The sequence below is a fragment of the Chelon labrosus genome (genome assembly GCF_963514085.1).
Source record: "Chelon labrosus genome assembly, chromosome: 24".
NCBI classification, from domain to species: Eukaryota; Metazoa; Chordata; class Actinopteri; order Mugiliformes; family Mugilidae; genus Chelon; species Chelon labrosus.
In genome coordinates, this window is record NC_140357.1 from 9,528,335 (window position 1) to 9,554,778 (window position 26,444).

The 26,444-nt window shown below is 45.6% G+C and overlaps 1 protein-coding gene across 1 annotated transcript in view; it reads left to right on the forward strand.

The window, feature by feature from the left end:
- Positions 1-9,333: 9,333 nt before the first annotated feature.
- Positions 9,334-26,444, forward strand: part of LOC311509184 (voltage-gated inwardly rectifying potassium channel KCNH7-like) — a gene marked incomplete at both ends in the record, with an annotated part of 44,918 nt that continues 27,807 nt past the window's right edge. Inside the window, 2 exons of the mRNA XM_084574264.1 lie at positions 9,334-9,409; positions 10,223-10,453. Of these exons, the coding sequence (XP_084430390.1) occupies positions 9,334-9,409; positions 10,223-10,453 (307 nt within the window). The remainder of the gene's footprint in view (positions 9,410-10,222; positions 10,454-26,444) is intronic.

Below are 26,444 nucleotides of genomic sequence, written 5' to 3' on the forward strand. Positions count from 1 at the left end.
TTGCATGCTTTGAGGCTGATGATTTTAGAAAGAATCTGGTCATTGGTCATAAATCAGAAAGCCTCTCTTTAGCTTGTTTCTTTGGATGTACGCACTTGCCACGCACTTTTGTGCAAGCGCCCTTCGTCTAGTGTGAGGGCACCAGAGGACCTAGCGTCTAAAAGTCCACTTGCTCTTGTTATACCAGTTTTACAACCACTGGGGCAATCCAATCCCAACCCTTGGGGCAATCCACACAACATTTATTGGGATACTTCACCTCAAATCCCAAATGTTAGCGGACATGCGAAGTTGTTGGGGGTTTTGGGGTTACACTTGAATGTCCGAACAAAATTTTGTGCCCCATCATGCAGTACAGACTGAGATAATTCATCTATAAAACACTTTGTCTGGTGCCGATTCGATGAAAATGCAAGGTATCAACATTTACGTCAATCCAAACAAAAGTTGTTGAGATCTTCCAGACGTATGGCCTTAAAATTCAAGCCCTAACCTGATCGTAGCCAGGGTGTGATGCATAACAACCAGGGTCCAAAATCCCCACTGTCTCCGCAAACTTTGAGAATCTGCACCACTAAACATTAACTGTGATCCAGTGTCGAATTAATTTTTGTTGGGCCCAAACCAACCGAGGCTGATAATATTCCGGTCGTAAGAGAACATAAAGCAAAACCTTCTTCTCCGTTGCTCTCACACATGCAAATGTGCGCACGGTTATAACTCCGATCACGTCATTTTACTCCCTACTAGAACAGCCACGCAAGTACACTCACAAAAAAAGACATACTGTACACGCACACGAGTCAGAGACACTCCACTCCGGCACCTCGAGTGGACCAGGAGACGGGGGGGGACATGTACAGGGTGATGCATCTCTGGAATGACACCTCTCTCTGGCGATGAGCTGTGCAGTCACAGGCGTTTAGCTGTGATGGCGACACTGACAGAAGACAAAGCCGCCGGCTTAAGGAGAGCCGCCGGTGGTATCTTCTGTGACACGGGGGTTATCGTTGTCACGCCAACACTGCGTCCTAGGCGCGTGTTTCCCATGAACCACTGAGTCGACTCTGAAAAGATAGCAAGACGGTGGATGTGGAAAGGTGAGACATTAATCAGTGGAAGGGGCCCAGATGTGGAAAAGGTCTGGGACAAAATGTGCACGGGTAAAAACAAAGAGAAACCCCTAGCAACAATGCATAACTTGATCGTCAGTCTTCGTCGCCTGTACCCAAGTTGTGGACATCTTTTATTCTGTTTGTGTTCAGCCGGAGTCTTTCTGACTATCCCGTTGTCTTTTCATGGCACCCAGCCAGATAGGAGATCAGGGGCCAACAAAAACAAGAGCGGGCAGAAATAAACCGAGGGAGAATAGAGAGGCAGATAGGGTCATCCCTGGGTGTACGCAGCCATTTGGCCCGGAGTGATCCGTGGATTAGGGGCCAAGGCCTGGCTGGCCGATCTAAATTGCTTCACATACTGAACAGATTAAGCTAAAAATGAATGGACCAGCCGAGCTGATAGTGTCAGGCTTACCAGGGGGGAGGGAGGGGGGTATTCTCCTTTCAAAAACACTCCCAGCAGCAGTGGCAGCAGCAAGGAGGCTAAAGGCCAATGCTGGTTGGGAGATTAACATAGAGTGAAATGCGTTTCTCACAGAGGAGCGCGCTGATAGGACCAGTCTGGGTATACCCTCATGAGTGCTACTGATTTAGCTTCATCGTTACCACAACCATTATCATTATCAAGATGCGTCCTTGTGAAGCTTGGCTATTACAATTAGCACAGTGGTTCTCTTCAGAGGATGTATCCTTTCGGCGATTGTTGGCGAATTAAGTCTTATTAACTAATCATTCTTTAACAAAAACGAGTAATTTGATTATTTGACAACTACGCCGGTCCTCTCTCTGAGTTAAGGGGCTACATAAACAGCCCTTCCTGCCTGGAAGCTAGGCTAACTTCCCTGCATTGGCCTGGAGTCTCTCCGTTGCAGACTGATGATGCTGCAAAGATCTTCTGGAACATGCAAAGCTGCATCCGTGCAAGTCCTGCAGCTCTGTGGGGCTGTGTTTTTGAGGTAAATGCTAATGCTACAGGGCCAACATCCTTACGATGCCAATGCTAATGCGGCACAACACTGACTGTACCTGAGACTCCCGTAGAGCGACTTTGAAGCCAAGTGTGGTGGCCCGGCCGCCGCCATCTTGCAAGTTCCTGACTCTACCCAAGTTGTGGCAAATTCCAAAAAAAGGGCAAAGAGGTGAAGCGGGACTAGAGCTGAGGTAGTTGGATGATGCAGTGGCTAACACCTGACAACCTGAGAGAGCGTCCAACTATCACTCAAAGCAGCCACGGCCACATTAGCCAAACTTTTTTTTTTGTGCAAGGCATGTAAACATGTCGTTTCTCCTTTCATTTTATTCCTCAGAATGGATTTCCCGCTATTGCTTGACAAATGGAGGTATTTTAACAACGCCTCATTTGAATTCTAGTTTGCCTCTGGCCGACTATGCATCATAGGGTATCCGATGAATTATATTAAAACTGTCATTGGAACAGATGGTTCCGTGTTTCTTCATGTATTATTTCAGTATGTTTTCCTGTATAATTCTTCTCATCTCTTTCTGATTGGAGGCTCAGGAAGAAGTTCACACTGGTTACTGGTACTTTCTATATATCAACTTATGTAAGAATCGGGATTGCATTTTTTCTATGACTGGGGGAAAACCATCTCCTAACATGAACTCTTGTCATGATTGCATTAAAAGGGATATTCAGACACATAAACAACTCCGACACACGTGTTATTTGTTCCTCGTCGTAGTCATGAATGAGCTGATGTTCGAGAGGATTAGGAAGCGCCGGGTTTAATTTAATGACTGCTGCACAAGCTACAGTAGGAGCCGAGCCTCTCTCATGGGCCGAGGTAAGGAGAGAAAAAAAAAAAAAAAAAAAAAAAGCCTCATACAGTAGTAATGGAGATCCTTTACAAGCACCAAGGGAAATCACTGCTGGTTTGTTGGCACTCCATGTAATTAACCATGTTAGTTTTCTTACACTCACAAAAGCAGGAAAATAAACCCCTTGCTGGCCCTGAGCTTTGAATGTGGCATCAGATACGTTTATCTATATGACAGTGGACAGCATCTTTTGTAGCGCTGATGTTGAGAGGAACGTTCCTGAAAGCCTCAGGCAGGAGGATGGATGTTTGATGTTTCGGTCCATCACCCTACTACACGCGACCCTCAAAAGGTGGACCGCGCTACAAGAATGACAGACTGAAACCAAGCACTGCAAGTTTGTGACAGGATATCCACTCAGCAGCAAGGTTACACTCTCCGCTTATAAACATTTTTCTTTCCCCGATACATCGCAACGACAGGGGAAAAGTTGAAATCGTTCACCTGCTGACTCAGCTCCAATCCAATTAGAGAACTAGCTGTTTCAGCCCCATCCTTTTTCAAACCCAGGCATGACACGCCAACGCACGCAAGACAGCAAACCACTCCTGCTTACATTACAGCATACCGTGGTGAAAGTGAATCCAATGCCGGTGAGGTGCACCACATCCTCCATTTTTGTTCAGCTGTTGGACGATGAACTGCCCCCATTATGGAGGAATGCTTCGCAGCCAAATTAAAGAAACGAGCCATTAATACAACTTACAAACAGGCAGTCAACTAATCGCCCCATTAGCAATCAAGCTAAGAAAACTGCTAGCAAACTCATTATCTTGGAAAACCTTCCGTAACTCTGCTTTAAATGAGATCATGTCAATTCCAAAGACAAATTAGGAGATTTATTGAGACCGGATGGTGCTAGCATACTCTAAGATCAATAGTCTGTTGTCAGCTTTTACTAGCAGACAGCTGCAGAGTTCAATCAGTGGAGGGATTTATTTCCCCATGAGAGACTTGGACCAAGTGACAATATTTCCCAAGGGGCGGAGGGCATGGTAGAAATAAGCATTTGGTTTTATTAAACAGAATACACCTGGACTCACTGAAACTCTCCCGTGCAATACTTTCAAACCCTCCAGCTTTACGTGTAACCACCGAGACCCTTGTCCCTGCTGCACTGCTTAATTTCCACTTAATTATTCATTACACCTTTAACAGCGTCATTGGAGATAAAACTTAATTTCCGCCCCTCGCCATTACTCATAAACCTGGCCCAGCTCGTAAATCTCATGAAAGGGCATAAACAGATAAGTTCCAGTTAAATGAGAAGTAAATACAGCGACGTCTATTTATAGCCATCAGTTCCCATAAACTGCTGTGATGCCATGGCCAATAGCATCTGCGGAGAGATGTTCAAGATGCACATGTAAACAAGTAGACATGAGCAGACAGGTTAATTGTGTTATTTCAACTGATAATGACTGCAAGTAAATGACATGTAGTATATGTATGCAAAAAGATTGTTTGCAAAAGATTAATTTAGAGGATTACTAAAAGGTGTAAATGCAAACAGCTTTATAATAACAGTTTTGAAATGTTATATATTGTCAGATTGCAGAGAAATGCGCTTATATTTGAAGCAAAGCTGCAGCCGTGCAAGTCATGAAGCTCTGTGGGGCTGTGTTTTTGAGCTAAATGCTAATGCTAGAGGGCTAACATCCGTACAACGCCAATGATAATGATTGATACGATTGTAAAAACGTGTTTTTAACTAATGGTTCTTTAACAAAAACGAGTCATTTGATTATTTGACAACTACACCGGTCCTCTCTCTGAGGTAAGGGGCTTCAAAAACAGCCCTTCCTGCCTGGAAGCCGGGCTAACTTCCCTGCGTTGGCCTGGAGTCTCTCCGTTGCAGATTGATGATGCTGCAAAGATCTTCCGAAACAGGAAAAGCTGCAGCCGTGCAAGTCCTGCAGCTCCGTGGGGCTGTGTTTTTGAGCTAAATGCTAATGCTAGAGGGCTAACATCCTTGTGAACGCGTTGCTACACTAACTGTACCTAGGACTCTCGTAGAACGGTTTCGAAGCCAAGTGAGGTGGCTCTACCCAAGTTGTGGCAAATTTCAAAAAAAGATAAAGAGGTGAAGCGGGGCTAATGCTAATGCTAGATGGCTAACATCCTTACAATGCCAATGCCAATGCTAACGTGGCGCTTCACAGTACTTAGCATATCCACCAGCGTAGTTTTAGCGGAAAGGGCAAAGAAGTGAAGCGGGACAAGAGCTGAGGTGGTTGGATGGTGCAACGGCTGACAACTGGCAACCTGAGAGGGCAACCAACTGTCACTCAAAGCAGCCACACCCCCATTAGCCATACTTTAGCCAATTAAACAAGCAAACTATATGAAAATTCGCCTTTGTACAGTTGCCATAAATAGGAAAATTAGCTATAGAGACGAAAACTGTTTTTTGTGTTTATTTCTGCAGTAAAGTTGACTATTTTTGGGGACACCCTCTAGTGGCCATTCGTGGAACTGCAGTATTTGGTGTTGGTTTCAGGTTTCGGCCATGCTACACGATGGGAAATTAAATTAGTTTTTGTTAAACTCATGTTTCTACCCATTTGCTTACAACCTAAATTAAATTTAAAACATCTTGAACTTTTCTGGTCAAGTCAGGACCACACCAGAATACGCCATCATCTCAGTCTGGACCAAAACGGAGTGGATTTTATGGTGGCCAGCAACATTTGAGACCGTTAAAGGTTTAAGCTCGTCTGCAGCCTTAAACCTTTAACTGTCCCACCTGAGTGTAGGCTGTGCCGAAATGCAGTTTGTTGCTTTATATAGTTTTATTGTGGCTGCTGGCCTGTTGCCAAGGCAATAATGCGTCTGTTTCCCCCAGTTTCCTCCAACCCTTGTGTCGTTATGAAATAATAAGTCTTAAATTGAGGCCTGGGTGGAATATACCTTTATCGAAAACGTATATTTTCTTGATGGCTTTTGAAATGATCTAAATAAAAGCATCCTGGCGTCGTATATTTCTGCAGTATCCCAAACAGAAACATCGCTCACATTTCTGTCCTGAGGTGCATTAATAAAGAGACTCTGGCTTCAGTATGGAAATGGTGTTTGTCACTACCAGCTGTCCCTTCAGTGGGCACGTCACAAGCTAAAAACACAATTAATTAACGCCGTCACTCCCTTTAATGTGAATATGACTCAGGGGCAGGCCTGCCCTTTTGCCGTCTCACTGCTGCGAGTCGTGCTCGCTGTGCGAAAAGAGATGAAGTGAGGGAGGAATGAATGAACGAGGGAGGGGAAAGTGAAAGATTTGCGCTGCGGATTAACAGATTTTTATGAATTCAAATATCATTACGGTGAGATGAGAAGCGGCGAGCATGAGATGCAGATTAGTGCTGATAAATACTCGAAAGCAACCACTTGAATCTCTGGGACAGGGCATGGAAAAGGAACAACACACACGTCTAAAGCTGACATATGGCAAGGAGTAGAGTCTTGAACAAAAGCTGCAGTCACAAAGAAGCCACCGTAGTCGCTCCACTCAACAACCGTGTCTTTGTAATGTGAATGGTTTTCTCAATGGGCCAGATGGAGGGAGCTCTAGTGTAAGGGTGGGACAGATGTTTCACTAGAGTCTGGGTGTGCTCGTTGGCCTGTGCGTGTCGGAGAGCGGCAAATTGAATCCGAAAGGAAAGTGGAGCGGGCGAGGAAATAAATTGAGGGAGAAGTGAGAGAGAGAAAGAGAGAGAGAGAGTATTAAAACCTCCGATCCAGATGACCCGCCGCCGTTTGAGCGAAGCAGCGCAAAAACAAGGAACCCAAGCCTCGTTTAGCACAGTTCATCGTTTCAATAAGCTTCTCCAATGTCACCAGATTTATTTCCATCCAGTGTTTCATTCATTTTTCACCAAGATCTTGTATTGATGATGGGAGAGTCTGACCTCTGCACAAAGCCTTCTCCAGCACATCCCAAAGATTCTCAATGGGGTTAAGGTCTGAACTCTGTGGTGGCCAATCCATGTGTGAAAATGATCTCTCATGCTCCCTGAATCATTCTTTAACAATCTGAGCCCCATGAATCCTGACATTGTCATCTTGGAATACGATCCATTGATGGAATAACCTGGTCATTCAGTATATTCAGGTAGTCAGCTGACCTCATTCTTTGGGCAACATAATGTTGCTGAACCTAGACCTGAGCAACTACAGCAACCCCAGATCATAGCACTGCCCCCACAGGCTTGTACAGTAGACAGTAGGCATGATGGGTGCATCACTTCATCTGCCTCTCTTCTTACCCTGATGCCCCCATCACTCTGGAAGAGGGTAAATCTGGACTCATCAGACCACATGACCTTCTTCCATTGCTCCAGAGTGCAATCTTTGTGCTCCTAGCACATTGAAGCCTCTTTTTTCTGGTTAGCCTCACTGATTAATGGTTATCTTAAGGCTACACAGCTGTTCAGTCCCAATCCCTTGAGTTCCCTTCACACTGTACATGTGCAAACGCTCTTACTTTCACTGTTAAACATAGCCCTGAGTTCTACTGTTGTTTTTCTTTGGTTTGATTTCACCAAACGTTTAAGTGATCACCGATCAATCAGGATTTTTTTCCCCAAAGACAATGGTTCCCCACTATCCTTCCAGTTTTTAATAATGCGTTGGACAGTTCTTAACCCAGTTTTAGTAGTTTCTACAATCTCCTTAGATGTTTTCTCTGCTTGATGCATGCCAAAGATTTGACCCTTCTCAAACATCTTTTCCACGACCACAGGATGTGTCTTTAGACATGGTTGTTTAAGAAATGAGAAGCTACTCATTGCATCAGTTGGGGATAAATAACTTGTCGCCAGCTGAAACATAATCCTAACCCATGCAGTAATTATCCAATAGGAGGCTCAGAAATATTTGCTTAGGTAAATCCAGGTGGCGACGTTTGTTTTTGGCCAGACTGTGTACATAGTGAATCAAAAATGACATACATATTCAACATAGTGAGTCCTTTAATGTAGCTAAATATGCAGTGTAAACGGTGTAAATCCAAATCGTGCATATAGTTCCTCTGCACTATTTGTTTCAGTCTACTTTGAAGTAGCTTGTTGGGAAAGATTTGCTAATGAAGCTCAAATATGGCGGCTTATTTTCTTCTTATTATCTCAGGGAAGCAGAGGTAGACTCCCCTATCTCTTTGTAATCCGCTTAAAAAAAAAAAAAAAAAGAGGAAAAGTGAAACGCTTCGGCAGCACCATGGCCAGCGCCTCCTCCCCCGAGCCGCTGCCGCTGCTGCTGCTGCGAGCAGGCCGAGCCACAGCGGAGCTCCTCGTGCCAGCAGACCGCGGAAGGTAGAGGCGGAAACCCGAGTCTCCGAGAATCCGTTTCCAGGCAGCGGTCGGTCCGCCATGATGGACGCTAGCCGAGGGCTCTCCGTTAATGAGACACACCTGCGTAGGCTGCCCTGACGTCACCCCCTCGCGGAGGGGGGGTGGGGAGGGGGAAAAGCGGCAGGTGCGCGCGAGGTAATCATAGTAACAAAGGTGTCGTTACATCCCCCGTCTCATTTTAATTCATTTTATTTTTAATCGTGTTATTTTTAATCTTCCTTAAATTAAAACACCCCGGAGTCATTTTTTTTTTTTTTCCTTCCGTGTTCGCAGGTAAACTAGCTCCCACTGCGCACGCTCCATTTCCACACCTGACGTAACCTAAATAAGGTCCTAAATGAGCGTAAAGTGGATGTAATACGTTTATAATTCCGTTTAAAGTGTATTAGCATAAGCTTGAAGTAATATTTAAAGTCTTCATGGTGCCAGCTAAAGCCCGCTTATTACCTCGCTGTAACGCGTTACTCGTTACCCTATCTCCGTGTGCCGCTTTGTCTGCGCATCCATGTGGGTTTTCCCTTCTCGGTGTCACCGCTGCGCCTCTCCTCTCTCCTCTCCTCTCTCTTCTCCTCTCAGCCATTGGCCTCGGAGAGCATCCGTCTTCCCTCCACAACAATAGCCCCCCGCTACGCGCGCAGACAACAAACGCGCACGGCGCTTTCGAGGAGCGGCGGTGAGATGTTGGTGAAGCCGCGGCTCGCCGACTCTTCCTTTCTTTCCAGCTTCACGTCGGCGAGGAGGAGCGCAGCGGAGCGACTGCCATGCGCTCAGCCGGGGACGCGTCGGAGTTGAAATAAGGGGGGGAAAAAAACAAGGGGGTTTTGGGGTGGAAGGAAGAAGAAAATAAAGAAGAAGAAGAGGGGGGAGATTATGTGGAGGATGACTGAGTGGTGACAAAGAAAACGGGGAGCCCCCTCAGGCTTCGGTTAACACCCGCTAGAACTTGAAAGCGCTTACTTGGATATCCAAAGATTTCTTTTTTATTATTATTATTTATTTATTTTTAACATCACTATATCTGGAGGGGAACCATGCCTGTCCGGAGGGGTCATGTTGCGCCACAAAACACATTTTTGGGGATAATTATTCGGAAATTCGAAGGACAAAGTGAGTACTACCTTTCCAGTGCGTCCAGCGTGCTGCGTGCCTTTTGTGTCTGTCCTGCTGCAGTCCCAATAACAATTATTTAGTCGTTAGAAAATCGACTAAAGGCCTTTTTTTTTTTTTTTGGCATGCTTTGATGCTTGTGATGCAGCTTTGCAACGATTCTGTTTTGCATGTGATGATGAGAAGTATTCCAGGAGGTCCATGGAAGTCATTTTAAGTAAATTAGCCTGTCCTGTTACATTATCAGGCACCAGGTTTGGTTTATTGTTCCAGGGTGGTCTCCTTCTCCAAACTGGATAGTGTTTTTTAAGCAATTAAGAAACACAATTAAAAGATTTAATCACTTTCAGATCATATCTCCCACTTACCCTTGTTAAAATATGCATTTATATACTTTTTATACTTGATTTGGATTGATAAATCTGTATTTACAGGAAAAAAAAATGTGCTCTTATTGTAAATAAAATGCAAAATTGAAGGCCACTCCAATAAGATGAAAGATTTCATGTTTTATTATTTATTTAAAAAGTCTGAAGCAGTCCAACTTGTGTCATTTTTTATTCAATGGATCAGCTGAGCGCCTACATTTGGAGGATAATACCACGTAAACCTATTACACCCACGTATACTTCTGTAATAAATCATTCGTCATGCTTGTTCCTGCTCATGTGTTTGTTGTTAATAAATTAGCTTATCCAAATCTTTTCTCATTATTACAGCCGAATGATTGATTGATATTCCGACCGTGGGGCAAATTAACATTCTCCGTCTCTCTCATCGTCTCCTCTCCACCCCCTCTCCCCCCCTTCACAGATAAGAAATTCATCATAGCCAATGCCCGGGTGCAGAACTGCGCCATTATCTACTGTAATGACGGATTCTGTGAAATGACGGGCTTCTCCAGGCCGGACATCATGCAGAAGCCGTGCACTTGCGACTTCCTGCACGGCCAGTTCACCAGCCGCCACGCGGTGGCCCAGGTGGCCCAGGCGCTGCTGGGCTCGGAGGAGCGCAAGGTGGAGATCACCTACCACCGCAAGGACGGTGAGTGCTGCGGGAAAGTTTTGCGCGGGGCTCAGGTGGCGTGTGCAGCACCTGAGAAGTCTCGCTTTGAAAGTAATTACAAATTTAAAAAGTCAAACAGGCAAGCAAACACTGCTACAGTGTTGGAGTCTGAATCCATTGTGTGCAACGTAAAAAAAAGAAAAGAAACACCTGCAGCGTAAACATACTTAGATCCAGGAAAAATGTGCGAAGGCTAGCGCTCTCGGTACACACTGGGTAATTTTTAGTTCTGACTTGGCTGTATCTGGAGCATTTTGCAGCAGCAAATCATCAAGTGCACCCATTTACAGCCCTGAGGGGAGGAAGAGCAGCTGTGAAGGTTCCCTTTGCTGTGAAGTCCAGTTTTTGAAACGATGCAGGCAGCGGCTCGCTGGGAAATATTCATTAGCCTGTGCTGGATGGGGCACTCTGGGAAAGATGTAGTTCACTTCCCTGAAGACCAGCGTGAGGATGTGTGGTTTCTCCGTTTCTGTGCTCATCACCTCGACATATCTACTCAGTACGACGTACACAGCTGTCACTTCCTGCATTATAACACACTGTTTATGTACTATCCGTACTTGAGATAATCCGGCTTTGCATATGCATCTTATGAATGCTGAACACAGATGATGACTTTGCATCTGTTACAAGGAGATCTGCAAAGGTTCAGGGAGAGTTTACGCATTTATCTCTTAAAATTTCATATTGCCAAAAGTATTGGCTCATCTGCCTTCATACGCATATGAGCTTAAGTGACATCCCTTTCTTAATCCATCGAGTTTAATATGATGTCAGCCCACCCTTTACAGCTATGACAGCGTCAACTCTTCTGGGAAGGCTCGAGGTTTAGGAGTGTGTTTATGGGAATTTTGGACCAGACTTTGATGTTGGGCGAGAAGGCCTGGCTCACAGTCTTCCCTCTAATTCATCCCAAAGGTGTTCTATTGGGTTGAGGTGTTGAGGTCAGGACTCTGTGAAGGCCAGTCAAGTTCTTCCACATCCAAGTCTTTGTGGAAGCCTTGCTTCATGCACTGGTGCAACAGGAAGGGATCATCCCCAAACAAGTAAGGAACTGTCCAAAATCTCTTGGTCTGCTGAAGCATTCAAAGTTCCTTTCACTGGAACTAAGGGGCCAAGCCCAGCTCCTGAAAAACAACCCCACACCATAATCCCCCCCCCCCCACCAAATTCACACTTGGCTCAAAGCAGTCAGACAAGTACTGTTCTCCTGGCAACCGCCAAACCCAGATTCATCCATCAGATTGCCAGATGGAGAAGCGTGATTCATCACTCCAGAGAACATGTCTCCACTGCTCTGGAGTCCAGTGACGGCGTGCTTGACACCACTTTGCATTGCACTTGGTGATGTATGGCTTGGAGGCAGCTGCTCGGCCATGGAAACCCATTCCATGAAGCTCTCTACGCACTGATCTTGAGCTAATCTGAAGGCCACATTAAGTTTGGAGGTCTGTAGAGATTGACTCTGCAGAATGTTGGCGACCTCTGCGCACTATGTGCCTCATAGTCATCACATGGGCTTGTTGCACAGGTGGTGGCATCCTATCACAGTACCACGCTGGAGTTCACTGAGCTCCTGAGAGCGACCCATTCTATGACAAACGTTTGTAGGAACAGCCTGCATGCCTAGGTGCTTGATTTTATACACCTGTGGACATGGAAGTGTGTTTGTTCAGATTATTTAATCCTCTGTTTGTAGCGCTTATGTACTATGGATGGAATAAGGACTAACCATATGACCATATGACTCATGCTTGGACTTGTTTGAGGTTATAGTTGTATGTTGGCTTTTTGTTACTGTAGTGTCGCCGAGTCTGCAAAGTGCAAGCAAAACTTAACGGCATCCAAAGTTTACCCTTTCTCCACATCAGCAATAGGTTACGAAGACGAAGATAAAGCAGCCTTGTGATCATTGTGGTATTTCGTGGGCCGAATGTTAATTTTGAATAAATGTGCCTTCAACTTGTCCACTGGGTCTCTATAAATAATGTGAAAGTCTAACTGAACCGAAACCTCACGGCCTCTTCTTCAGTTAATCACAATAAATAACCTTGAGATGTTTGATCAGCAAGTTGTAAAGGCACACTGAAGTGCCGTCTTTTTTGAGAGAGACGTTATTAAGAGGTCATTGTGCGCAACCTCTTTGAGTAAAGTTCTCAAATGTGCATCATGAATTCCACTGCGGTTTAGTCAATGAGCTCACTGTAACCAGGTGGGATAATGAATAAAAATTGCCCTTCAGGTCAAGACCCTGCTAAATAGAATTTCAAAGGAGGCAAACCATTAAATAAGTTTAATAAAATGCAGCTAAAAATAATCGATGCCAGTGGACTCAGTCAGCTCTAGATTAGTGGCTCTAGATGATGCTCTTCAAAGACCTACAGCGTGCAGTTTGATTCATATTCAGGCAGCTGGTGGAAGGAAACCCAGAGGGGGAGGGAGAGAGAGGTGACATTGATTAGGTCGATAACGGCTTACAGAACCATTACAAACGATAGTAGCCCCGGAGACGGAGATGTGTGGGGGTCAAAGGTCGATAGAGCGAGATAACGATACAGCAAGACGCTCGAGGGAGGAGGTGGCGCCCTGCTCCCTTTAAGACTGTCAACAGCAACCTATAGCCTTGGTTTGTGTCGTCTTTACTGACCGTTGATACTTGAAAAAGCGCTGAAGGAAATACTAGTTTGACATTAGCGAGCGTTCCCATGAGTGATCTAACGCTGTGAAACAACATCATAACATGTAGAAGCCTTCTGGGAATGTTTGTTGAGGTAATTAACCAAACAAGGATGTTCTTTGAAAACCTGGGCAAGGGACACGGCCTCTTAATACTCTCACCTACCAGCTCCGGTACGTTCGACTAGAATTATTTCACGGCGTTCAGTTTTGATTTAAAAGCTGTTCACCGATAATGGAGTCATTTTGTACTGAACTGTCAGCAAAGCAGAGGATTTAAGTACTTTTGACTCGGCCATAACAGACCCGACAGCCCCCCCTCCCTCACTCACTCCCCCTTCTTCGGGCTAATATATTGTCAGCAAAGACAAGCTGGGAGCTCAATGTGCATCGATCCGCTGAGCAAACAGCATTAATGAGGACACAAATACCTTCATGTTGCATTGATTTTCAAAAAAAAACGCGCATCGGAAAGGGGAAATCAATCATGGCCAAACACCTGCCCCACCCCCACCCCCCAGATCTGGAGGGCTTCTTCTGACAGTGTGAGCGGGGGAGGGGAGGGGGGGGCTCATTACCATTCTGTATCCTGCACCCCTAATTACCTCAGTGCTTTCCTCTCACCTGACTCAGAGCTTCTGCGGGGTAGGTCATACACCTGTCTCGACTCAGCTGACTGCTTTTGTAATACTGCTTTTTTGTTAGCGTTCCACGTACTCCGGTGGCAGTGAAGAGTCATATTTAGGCAGTAGAAAGAAAAGAGATAGGTCGGTGCAGTAATAAAATAGTTTCGACTTCTCCCGTCCCCTCCCCCGCTCCCCTGTCCATCTCCATCGTCTCCCGTATTGGAATTCCAGGAGAAAAATGTCTTCGCTTCTCCATCTGATTGCTCTCCCTGATGTGGTGGACCGCTGGGGTTTCTGTAAAGGCAATCTTCTTTTTAATCCCATGACCAAGGGGGTCGGCGTGAATGCGTTACCCGCCGCCCTTTACAGCCGGCGGAGGAGACCGGCCCACGTCAGCACAATCCACGGCACGTCCTTAATGCTTGGCGATTTGTACCCTTCACCGAACCGCTGGTTCCATCACCTTCCAGTCTCTGCGACCTCTGCAGGATTAGGAGCAGCTAGATGATAGATGTTTGGCACTGTACCATTTCTTATTCCACGAACACAGCAGATTAGTGGCAAGCATCATTAAAACAAAAATATATATATCAGGAGCGACTGACCAATGGAGCATTACTTTCCATCTTGCAGTAAATGTTGGAACATCTCCAGTTTCATTTCCTTCTGACAGCGTTGTGTGCCTATTTAAACGCTAATGCTTCATAATTAGCCAATAAAACACTGAGAAGTGGATCTGCGAGATGAGATGATCAAGTCTAAAACAAAAGGCAAATGATTTAGCATTTCATGCCCGTTTCAATAAACAATATAGTGCAGTAAGCTCAGTCAGCGCTCCTCAGTCTGCGGACTTTTATTCGCTAATGAGTGCGCGCGGCGTTTAAATAAATCCCCCCCGACTTAAAGATGCCATCGTCTTAATGACGGTTCAGAAATGTGAAAATGAGCAGCTCCAACCACCTTGTTTACTCAGCGGCGACTGCGGCTCCATTCAGAGATTCAAATGAAATAATTGCCACGTTCTGTTTTCCATACTTATGAGCAGAGCTCCCGGGGTCCTTGGCGTAAGAAGAAGAAATCCATAAGCTCAGCACACGGTAAAAGCTCTCACTTGTAAATAGCAAATGAGACCGAAAATGTCACGCTATAAATAGACCAAGGTTGGTTGTGCTTCAGTGATGCTCAGTTTTTTTTGAAAAGAAAAGAAAAATAAATGTAGGAACTTTATTTAGTGTCACTGTTTTAAACAAAGCTTAAATCACATAGAAACTCCTCATTCTTGGGACAGTGTGGACGGCTAACCAAGTAAAAGCAAAGCAGGGGGAATAATATTCATTATCTTTCAGCAAATATCAGCAATTGTGAGTGAAGGGTTTAATAAGAGGTTTGAAGATGGGTGCTCCTCAATAGTGAAGCCAAAGCAAGTAGAGCTCCCCCTGGTGGCTGGCTGCAGTATAGGTCATAAGCTCCACCTCCTCCATGTTAGTGGGCGGGACTTGGGGCAAACTAAAAAACACTAAAATACAAGGTTAGCTTCTGTCATTTTAGGTATTTAACATACTGTTGATGCAAGTGGCAATTTTGTGGATAAGTTTCGTTTTAGTTATTTGACGCTATCAAAACAGGACGTAACATAATGGCGACCACCAGTTGCCATGCCAACTGCGCCGTAAAGTGGTCCCGTAAGAATTGTAAAAACAATGTTTTTAAAAATAAGTGCAGTGTATAATCCAACATTTCCTTGTAAATGGTGGAGGTAGAGCAGAGCGTGGTATTAATTAAACGAAAATCGAGTAAGTCTGGAATATGGCGCTGCCCGTATCCCTGGTAAAATAGCGTCAGTTTGTCCAATGCAAGGAAATGGGGATACTGCGTTCATATTTATATACAGTCTATGCTTGAATGATCAATTAACTGTTTTCATTTAGAAATCACTATGAATATATTATTTATATTAGGAGCAGTAATCAACATGACATTATGTATACGTGCTCACATAAACTATATGAATTTGCAGCAACACTGTTGTTGCAGTGTGGAGGTTGCCGATACAGCTGCAGCAGGTTGCGTGAACCAACAAGTAACTAGCAAGGCCCTGTGGCCTCAGAGCCGGACACGAGGGCTTGTGTTGATACGGCTTGTGTCATTTGCCTGAGGCGGCCTCAGTCCGACAGCGTGACTCTGGAACGGGAACCACGCTCCGCAAAAGCGATTCTTTGCAGGTCCACCGCTGCGCAAACAAGATAAGCTCTCATTCCGTCTCGACTGCAGGGGTCCTTTCACGTCCCCCGGCTTTCAGATGTGCTGGAGAGAGTACGGTGGACGGCCCGTGTCTGTGACAGACGTATGCAATGGAGGAGGACAGAACGAGGCAAAGAGAATGAAAGAAAGAGGAGCAGATGCATCAGGAGGAGGAGGAGGAGGACGGGGTAGCACAAAGACAAAATTAGGCACTTAAATGAGACAGGGAGAGTGGGGATGAAGAGAGGAACATTCATCCTTAAGTACGCGTGTGTGAGAAAGAGAGAGGGATGAAGTGAGGGAGCAGGCAAGAGAGAGTAAATGAAGGTGTCAGCTAGAGAGAGAGGGGGGGAGAGAAATCAGGTGCAGCTGAATATCAGATTGCTTCTTCCATTGCAGGAACACCCTCTTGAATTCTGTCCAGCCGCTTGAGAGCTGCTTCAATTATGGATAGCCCTAATTCTGTATCCAACACCCTTTGTCTGTGTGTGTGCGTGCAGTGGGTTAGTTACCTCTATAGAGCGATACAAGATTATTCTCAGCTGAAGCCGGTTATTCTAGCGCTCATACATATAAATAAATAAATAAATAAAAGAGGGTTTGCTTGTAAAAAATGGCGTGTGAACAACGTGAATACTGCTGTCCGGCTCGCTCTCATCAGTCCTCGTGAGCCACAGAGAAAGCAGTGTGATGAGAAAGCTTCCCCCCCCTCACCCACCACCACCACCACCACCACACTCTCAATCTAAAGTGACACGGACAGATTTGTGCAGCAGAGGCTTCGATTTCCTCTACGCTCATTCCTCACAAAGGATCTCATTTATAATGAGACTCTTCCCCGGGAGACGCTCCACCGTTCGTTTTAGTTTTTAGCAGATTTCTTGGTCAGTGTTATTCTAAACTGCATTCTTTCAGCTGTTTCTCTACTATCCTGTCTTGCACCACATCACTTTCCCATAAAAAAAAATAAAAAATAAATTAAAAAATAGTCTCTGTGCACTACAACATAGCGTTGTCCTGGCAACCGTTGAAAGAAGCCACTGCATATCATTGCAGCTCTCAGATTCATCCTGGCATGTCTGCCGACGGGGCTCAAAGCCGCCGGACAAAAAAAACTACCGGGACTACCCGGCATGCCGCCAAAAGGCGACTGTTTGCCAAGAACAATCTGACGCGGAGCGGCGCAGGTTCAGACACAAGCGGTTGCGAGCAGCTCTCATGTGCTTGAGTGCAGACTGATGGAAATCGCAATCATTTGAATCGTGTTTGAAACGGACAGTGAAGGTGCAACGGTTGCAGGCTTGTTCTCATGATGCAAACGTGATATTCAGCAGGTAGAATTTTATCACCAAATACAAATAGGGGATGGAAACTGACTTGAACAGGAAGGGTGTCGTATTGATATATCAGAAGTATGTTTCTGCTGCATAAATGGCAAACACAAGGAAGCAAAACTGAATGAAATAAAGGCATGGAAACAAAAGTTAAGGAAACAAAAGGCACTGCACTTGAGTGGCAGGGAAATCAAAGAACCAAAAGCGATAGAAAAGCTAGGAAACAATGCTAAAACAATGAGCTGGTGAGAAAACAAGTAGCTTGAGAGAGGTAGCGCAACAGATAAAGGAAAAGACAGGACTATATATACACATGAGGGGTCAATGAGACACAGGTGAGACCGATGATGGCGGAGCACGCCAGGAGAAACCAATCAGACAATCACAGAGGCGAAGCAGGCACGAAGCTTACAGAGTTTATATAAAGAAATGGATCAGTTCTGTTCCTGCAGTGGCTCTAATTAAAAAAAAAAAAAAAAAACATAACTATCAGGCTCGTCCCACACAGATAAATGATTTGTTTGCTCGTCTTAAAACTTTACTCTTGATGTGGAACAGGGTCACTCGGATCAATAACCCATTCCTTCGGCGGCCCTCCTCTTTCCCCATCGCTCATTTTTTAAAATCCGTGCCGTCCACCACAATTTAACACGCTGTAAAGAAATCTTTTCTCTGCTGTAATGCAAAGCAAAGTATTTGAATTTTTGGAGGCCTTTAAAAAAGAAAATAAATAAAATTGCACCTGATTGGATATCAATACCGACCAATATCAACAGGAGTTTAACCTGAGCCAGCGGATGGATGTAAGTCACCCTGATGTTGTATCTATGGATTAAGCCCGCACACGTTGTCATTACGTGTACAGCAAACAGACACTAAACAGTCTGAGAGCCCCCCCTCCCCCAACACCTCGCCTTGCACCGCCCCTCCCCCATAGTCTCCTCTCATTTCTGCTGTATCGAGGGGGTCGCACCCCTCACCCACAAACCACCAAAGCACAGCTGTACAGCAGCAGCAGCTCCATGCACGGGCGACGCCGTTCATTCATTCGTTCATTCATTCGTTTATTCATTCATTCAGCAGAGATTAAGAAACCCTGTTGATTCAGCCGCTCATACTTGCCAGCGTGTGATTTCAGACCGTGATCCCTGCTTTTCTCTCTCATTCACAGATTGGATATGCAAAGAGCACATCTGTGAATGAACAGCCATTCATTTTTTTTCTCCCCCCCTTGACAATCTCTTTCATTCATTAGATCACGTGCCGCTGTGTTCTCATTGTTGCCGTCCATGCGGCCGCCGTTTAGGTCAGTTTCTAAATGCACTAGGACAAATTTAAATATAAACCCTGTTTACATTTTGGGATTTTTTAGCAGGTTCTGTTTTGAATTTGGCATTTAGATTTGTCTTTTGTCTATTTGAGGTGTCTCCGTGGCCTCTGTCTGCTTTTGGCGTACTATGGATGACCTTTTTCCTGGCTCTTGGCAGACGGACACACAGTCCAGAGTCCTTGATAATGTGAGACAAGTAGTTTATTACTGCAGCGCTGTGATGTGACAAGGAACACAGTGTCCTGCATGAACACTTACAGCACAGCGTCTCCTCCATAGACTGTATAAATATCGATGGCAGAGTGAAGCCAAAGCAAGTAGAGCTCCCCCTGGTGTCTGACTGCAGTATAGGTCATAAGCTCCACCTCCTCCATGTTAGTGGGCGGGACTTTTTCAAACTAAAACACTAAAATACACATCAAATTGTTTTTCTTTCAAGGATGGTTTCAGTAATTTTAGGTAGTTAATATAACGTTGATGCATGTTCAAGGGTCAATTTTTTTTTTCAAGTTTAGTTTTAGCTATTTGACGCTATAGAAACAGGATGTGACACAATGGCGACTACCAGTTGCCATGCCAACCGCTCTGTAAAGTGGTCCTGTGGGACAGTGAGAGTTGAAAAAGCAATTTTAAAAAACAAGTACGGTGTATAATCCAACATCTCCTTGTAGCTGGTTGAGGTAGAGCAGAGCGCAGTGTTAATTAAACGAAAACGCGAGTGAGTCTGGAGGAAGTGTGGTCGGGTCAACGATATCGCGGCTCCACAGGTTGTCCATATTTATATACAGTCCATGCTCTCCTCCACACACAACACGTCAATAGTTCTTGTCAGCTTACGCTCAGTCGGTCCAGTCTCGGACAATTAGACACGATTAATGTTCGAATCTAGTCTTCAGAAAATGTGAGTGTATTGGACGGATGTCAGATGGATTGATCATCTCTAGAAGCCCAGTGGCTGTGGTTGAGGTAGTAGAGGAGGTCGTCCTCTGACTGAAGCGTTGCCTGTTCAACCGACACATGCTGAAGTGTCCTTGGGTACGACACACTAAGACAACTCCACCCACCAGTGTTGTGAGTGAATGGGTGAATGAGAAACATTGCAAATCACGTGCAACATCTGTCTTTCCTGCAGTGGCCTCTGTAAAGCCATTGCCCAAACTTGACCTTAATAGCGTTGCTTCAAATTTTACACATTACAATCAACAATTTTATGTCTCCCAAATGGACCCAAAGCATTTTTTTCTTTGGTTTATTCTCGCACAACGTTGCAAAACCTATGTTTTCAAGTCGAGCTACTGGTGACTGGAACTCAACGTTGGAGTTGGAGCCAATAAACCAATGGCGAACCTGCAGTGTAGATCGGATGCAGATGGTTTATGTTGTCTGTGCAGAACCAAATATGGCCAAGATTATGAACATGTCCAAATGTTTTGTGCATCCAAAAGAAGAAGACGTTTCTTGGTTCAACTCACGGCTTCCTGATGGACGTCGTCCACGGAGCTTCCCATCGCCCGCTGTGATTTCCCCCCCGATAACCTTTTCTAGAGACGCCACATGCGTCCCAAAGCTTCAGACGACGGAGTTTACCTGTTAATGCTGCCATGCAAGGATTTGTTCTGTTCAGTGAATTGCTCAGGATTCTTCTTTCTTCTCGCTCGAATCTGATGTGACAAGTCCGAAAATAGGTACATTCTTCTTTACGGGCATGATTGGATTTCACATTTGGTTTTAATTCTGGCACTAAATCTAGTCCTTATCGTGACAGCTGCTTCCTGTGCTGCAGACATATAGTGAGATAATGTTACAGCGTAGTATGTGTAGTAAACACCACTCCGTCCCGAATCACATTTTGAGACACAGCACGACGAGACGTGCAATCAATGCAAAATCGAAGCACGGTGAATTTAATCCAGCAACTTTCTCACATCTCCACAATCAAGGGCGAGCAGAGAAGATGATTCAGTCATTTGCATGCTGCTCTGCGGTGTGACTCATTCGCTCTCTCTTTAAAGCACAGGCTAAAACTTTCTCCCTCTGTTTTCAGCGTGCAACTCGCACTCGAGCAGTTTTTAAAGCTGGGAGAGGACGCGGTGACCTTGTGGCTCAGATGTTTCTTTTCCGTACTGTCTCTTTAAATAATCGATCATCCCGCTGACATTATCAATTCCCGTTCGGAGTCATTAATGCGCCGCGACGTGGAGCCACAATCGGCGAAGAGCTTTCCCCCGTCATGAACTCTCCACATCGATTTTGTCAATCCGGTGTTCGAGCCGAGGCAACGTTGGCCGCGTCTACACCCTCAGAAGGTTGTGGCGCATCAATTCAGACGGGTCAATTGCACATAGACACATGGGAGTAGAGATACAACGATATGGATTTTTGACCTGTAATAGATTTTCTAGAATCAATTTCCAATATTTTACTATGTGCAACAGCTTTTATATTAGATTGTTGTTGGGGTTTTTCTTGAGCAAAAAACCTGCCAAAAGTAAAGTTGCATTATTTGCTTCTGGCTCCTGCAACATCTTCATGTAACCGGTAACAGCGGATATAATGAGCAGAGGTAGAGTAACATATTGAGCACTCCGGTCGGCTCACCATGGGAGCGATAACTTCCACAGCTCGGGAGGAGTGTATTGATGGAAAGGATTTTTCAGTTTCTCAACCCTTTCCCCCCGTTGTAGTGAAGCAAATCTCGCTTTACTTTCTACAGATGCAGTTGTCGTGTTGCTCGTTGACGGACAACCGCCAGGACACCACTAAAGATACTGTAACCCTGGGGATAAGGTGGCGCTCTCAGCTCTTTGGCTCCGTTCAGACCTGATTATTTGAACCAGAAACATGAGTAAAATATATGTAATATGTCATCTCCACACGCATCTCCAGATCTAATCGCATTTTTGCCCTCTGTGTGCAAATAAACACCACCAGCTGCTGTCTCTAATGCATGGGTGTCAAACCAATTTCGGCTCCATCTGCTGTTTAGCTCTGGGTCTCTTACTAAAACATCGCCTCCCTAGTGGACATGTTAGGAATTGCAATTAATGCCTTTTATTTAATTTTTGCACTTTACCAATTCATCAAAAGCCAAAAAAAAAAAGCCAAAGCTTGGAACCGAAGTCCAAATTCCCCACATCCTGATCAGTTGGAGGCCAAAACCGGCCCGCCAGGGGGTCCAGCCCGGCCCACGGCCCTTATGTTTGACGCCCCTGCTCTAATGGATCGCCACGAACCGCTGCATCGGGACCATGGACGCCATTTGGGGACATGCTACAAATTATGGAATGAGCTGCAATGACATGATCATTTTTCTTTTTCATGCCATCATATAATAGCAGTTTCATGCTATTTTGTGAATGAATGAGGCCTGTGATGCGGCCCAGACCACCTCCAAATGCTTTATACTTTATATGCCGTTTGTGCAAAACGACACGTGACGGTCATTCACAAACCACGGTGGCATGCAGGCGCAGGGTTGGAGGCTAAGTTGATTTTGATGACAATTAGCCAGGCTGAAGAAGAAGCTCCACGCAGACAGACAGAGAGAGGCATGGGAAACAAGGAGGGGGCTGTCACTGTAAGCCCTCGAGCAGCGTCGCGCCAACCAGCAGCACATCACTGTCACTCACCGCGCACAAGCACCGACGCGCACCATTCTGCTGTGCCGGGCCAGAATGCACGGGCTGCAGTTTAAAACCAATCTGACCGTGATACTCTTGGCCGAGGCTCCTCCAAACGAGGGCCGTCAAGATTTCCATATGCCGCTATCCAGCAATTACTGTCAGACGGCGTGCAGATATTAAACCGGTCGGACAGCTGAGAGGGCGAGGACTTAATGCGACACGTGCGACATACATATGTGTGTGTGTGCTGCACTTAAGAGTTACCCTGCATCTGTGCGCGAGCGTTGAGCTGCATTGTCTTAATTATTGATAGTGGAAATAGAATCTAATGAAATTTCCAGCTTCTTGAAACTGGAACTCCCTCTCGCTGCACCACCTGTGAGTTCACACTTCAGGTAAATGACCTCAGATTGATGCAAGCAGGGAGTCTGTGTGGCTGTGGTGTGATAAAACAAAAAGACTATATACTGGAATCACCACATGCAGAAATAAGGGTTTATTTAAGATAAAATACCCAAACCCTAACCTTAACCCAAGCCTTTTTCTACAACCTTGCAACCTCCAAGATAATCATTTGTGTCCATATTCATTTATTTATTCATTTTCTACCTCGTCTTTCTTCAGATCGTAAGCTAGGGCTGCAGAATTTCAGACTATAGAGGAGTCAAAATGCCTCCGTGTGCTCATGCATGTCTGCAGCTCGGACAGCTTCCTGGTTTCCCCCCGTGGCTCTAACAGCGTGCATTAGGCTTTATTTTCAGATATTTTCAGTGGTCCGACACCACCGCTCAGACTCTTTCTTTTTTTTCCTCTTGCTGCTTTGTGCGAGAACAAATAAAGGAAAACACGGATGCATGTGTATTACCTTCTGTCAAGATGCCTTAAGAGATGCACCAGAGTCAAGTGTTTGTTTGTAGTTTGTAAAACAGCCTTGGGAGTGAATGCGTCCGAATTCCCCCTCTTCTTTCTCACGCGAAAAGACACAAAAACAACACGTGACCGCTTAAGCGTTAATTCGGCGGAATGAAACGAAAGCGGGGAGAAAGTAAGTGTGAGAAGACCAGCGAGCCTTCAAGCTTTAAAATGAACCGGTGTAACCTCAGAGTGTAATTAATATAACTCCAGGAAGGGAAACGGGGGGAGGTGGCAAGAGACGCTAGCTCAGAGGACCGAGGTGAACCGGGATGTCATTGTCATGTGTCGGTCTGGATGTGTGTGTGGTGTGTGTGGTGGGGGGGGGGACGGGATATTGGATGGCTCTCTAATGAAGGCAAAACTCAGTGGGAACAGTTGGCGTATCGGTGTAAGATTAGAGCGTCCTCGTCTGAACTCCGTCCTCAGCTCCGACAGAGATGCTTCTGTCGGCGCGAGCCTCGAGGCCAAAGCTGAGCATTAAACGCCTCAGATGAGTGGCCACTTTTATCCGTTTTCACGTGTAATTGTGTTTATTCCGCGACTAAAGTCTAAGTTTAGACCGGTCATCCAAAGCGTGATTCTTGTTTTTTAAATCTTTCTGCTTTAGCTAAAGGCTCCAAACAACGCCGCTTTGGTCTGAGAGCACGCTGTGATTTGGCATATTCCCGCGGCCCGCGCTGTGCTGCCGTCCCCGCTGAGCCATCTGTGTAGCAACAGATTACCAGGTAGCTCCGTTAATCCAGGTGGGCCGCACGCCGTCAGCGAGGAAATGAAGCCGAGTGGAAAATGTTCAAATCGATAAGACCCACTTCCACTCGGGCTTAAGGTTTGACTTTGACACCCCCCCAGGCGTAGTGCATCAATGCGGTGTCAGGCTGTATAGGATTGCCTCTGCTTTGGCTCGGTTATCTTGTGTATGTGGTGTGTGTGTGTGTGTGTGTGTGGATAATTGGCAGTTCTGTGTTTATCAACTCGCTTTCACCTTGCCAAAGTTGTGAAGTACGAGTCAGCGCTTTCCTCCATCCTACATCCTCCATCCTCCGAGGATTAGAGACCAGACGAAAACAGACCGTGTTTCTGTTCCTGTTTTAGTCCATCCAGCTACAGCTATAGATTTTAGTCTGGGTAGGAGAGTGCTGAGTCACACCTTTTTTTCCAAGTCCGAGGATATTTTTTTTTGTGTGTGTGTATCAGAGATGCCACAGCTGAAGTTGTTCTAGTGCCTTTCAAAGGTGCTTTCTCTCATTACACTGCGCCGTGTAAACCAGCTCTATCGCCTGCTTATTAGATTTAGTTGGACAGAGAACATTCTGCTAATTAATGCCGCCGACAGGCTGTATGTGAGTGACCGAGTGTGTGCATGTGTGTGTGTGAGCCGGCGTCTGAGATCTGTGAACCTCATTAGTGTTTGCCCGTGCATGCTTGCGCGGATGCCTGCCTGTCTCACCGCCGGCGTGCAACTGAGAAATGTAAATGTTATTTCTGCTTGCCCGTGCACGGACGTGTGTGTTCATGCGTTTGCCTTTGACCCTCCTCTGAGGCAGGATGTGCGGGCAGACAGGCATGAATTTGCATCGGCAGCAGCAGCAGCAGCACCGGGGCTTTTTTTGATCTGTCCACTTATAACACGTCAGGTGGCCTTCCTGCAGAGAGCCCGGGCCGCTGTCTCATTTCTCACGGCAAAAAAAGAGAACCGCGGACGGGCGGACAGAGAGGGAGTAGGCGCATTAGGGCTGAAGGTGTAAGCGTAGGGATGGCCGGAGAAATAGCAGCGGAAAAGAAAACAAATGTGCTCCTCAAGGGTGGGCTTAATGGCAGTGAAGGAGGATGCGAGGGAAGGCGAGGGCACTGCTGATGGAGGCAGGGAAGGAAGTGAGTGAAAAAGAAGTCGTGATAATGGGAAATGGAGGGGGAAAGAGAGGGAAATGGGAAATAAATCGTATTAAACGGATTGATTTTCACTTGAAAATGGCTTCAATCGGTTGTGCCTCATCACACATTTTGCAGCGTAATGGGAAAATGAAATGGGCGCAGTCCTGCAGCTACGAAGGCGTTGTCACCGAATGTAGAAGTCGACGTGACCGTGCGTGCCCTTAACCGATCTGCACATGATGTAAACACGGCGTGCACAACATACCATCTGCTGCAAGTTCGTGATGTGTCGTGCGCAAAAGAGCCGGATCAGAAGAGTCGATTCCCAACGAGTGAGAGCCGGCTCCCCGCTATTTTTTTTTTTACTTTTGCTCGTTCATCTCTGCTCACGTTTTGATGGGCGCGCCATGTGGCCAATCACACGAGAGGATCGTACTATTATGTGAAGCTGACAGAGTAAGACAGCAGACGGTGGCGAGGATTGGTTATGAGTGACACCCGGAAACGAAGCAGCATCAGGCAGAGCAGAGTGTCTTCACTGCAAAATGAAAATAATATTAGCAGCAGGACATTTATACCATTTGTTTATGTATTTGCTGTGTTGGGTTAAAATATAAAGCTACAAACGATACTAAATAAAGAGTCGTACAGGAGCAGAGAGAGCCGGCTCATCTTTGGGAGCCGTGGCAAAAGAGCCGGCTCTCAGAAAAGAGCCGAACTGCCCATCACCACGCATTCCCAAGCAGTTATTTGCCTCGTTGACCCCCGGTCGTATGTTTCCTAAATGTTTCCTACTGTTATGCTTCCTAGAACACAATACTCGACTCTCGTGAATTATAAATGCCTATGGATTCCAGGCGGCTTATTTTTAGACTGCACACATTACACATATCCACACACGCAGATTGCTTTACTAAGCTGGGGTTACATTCCTTCACGTGGCGGCTATACTGAACACTAGTCGTTGTGGGTATGACTTTTTTTAAGCTATCTGGCAGGTAGATGGTTCGAAGCATATTGGAGAACCTTTTTGTTATGAATACAGGCTGTTTCAGTCTCTCCTGTCTCCTGAGACACCGGCTGCTTTTGAAGTTTGGAGTCAAACGCTTTCATCTCTGTGTGTGTTTGTGTCTTTAACCGAAAATGGCGTCCGGCGGCGGGCGGGCACGCGGCTAAATGCTCATCTCATTGAACGCTCAGCCGTCTCGGGAAGATCTCATTTTCATTTGAGAGACAAATGAAAGTAATATCCAAGTTGGCAAAATTTGCCTTTCTTTAGAGGGCTCGCTTGTTTCCATGGAGACAGGCGTGATAATTTCAATTTGCAAACAAAGTGAATCAAATAACAGGACG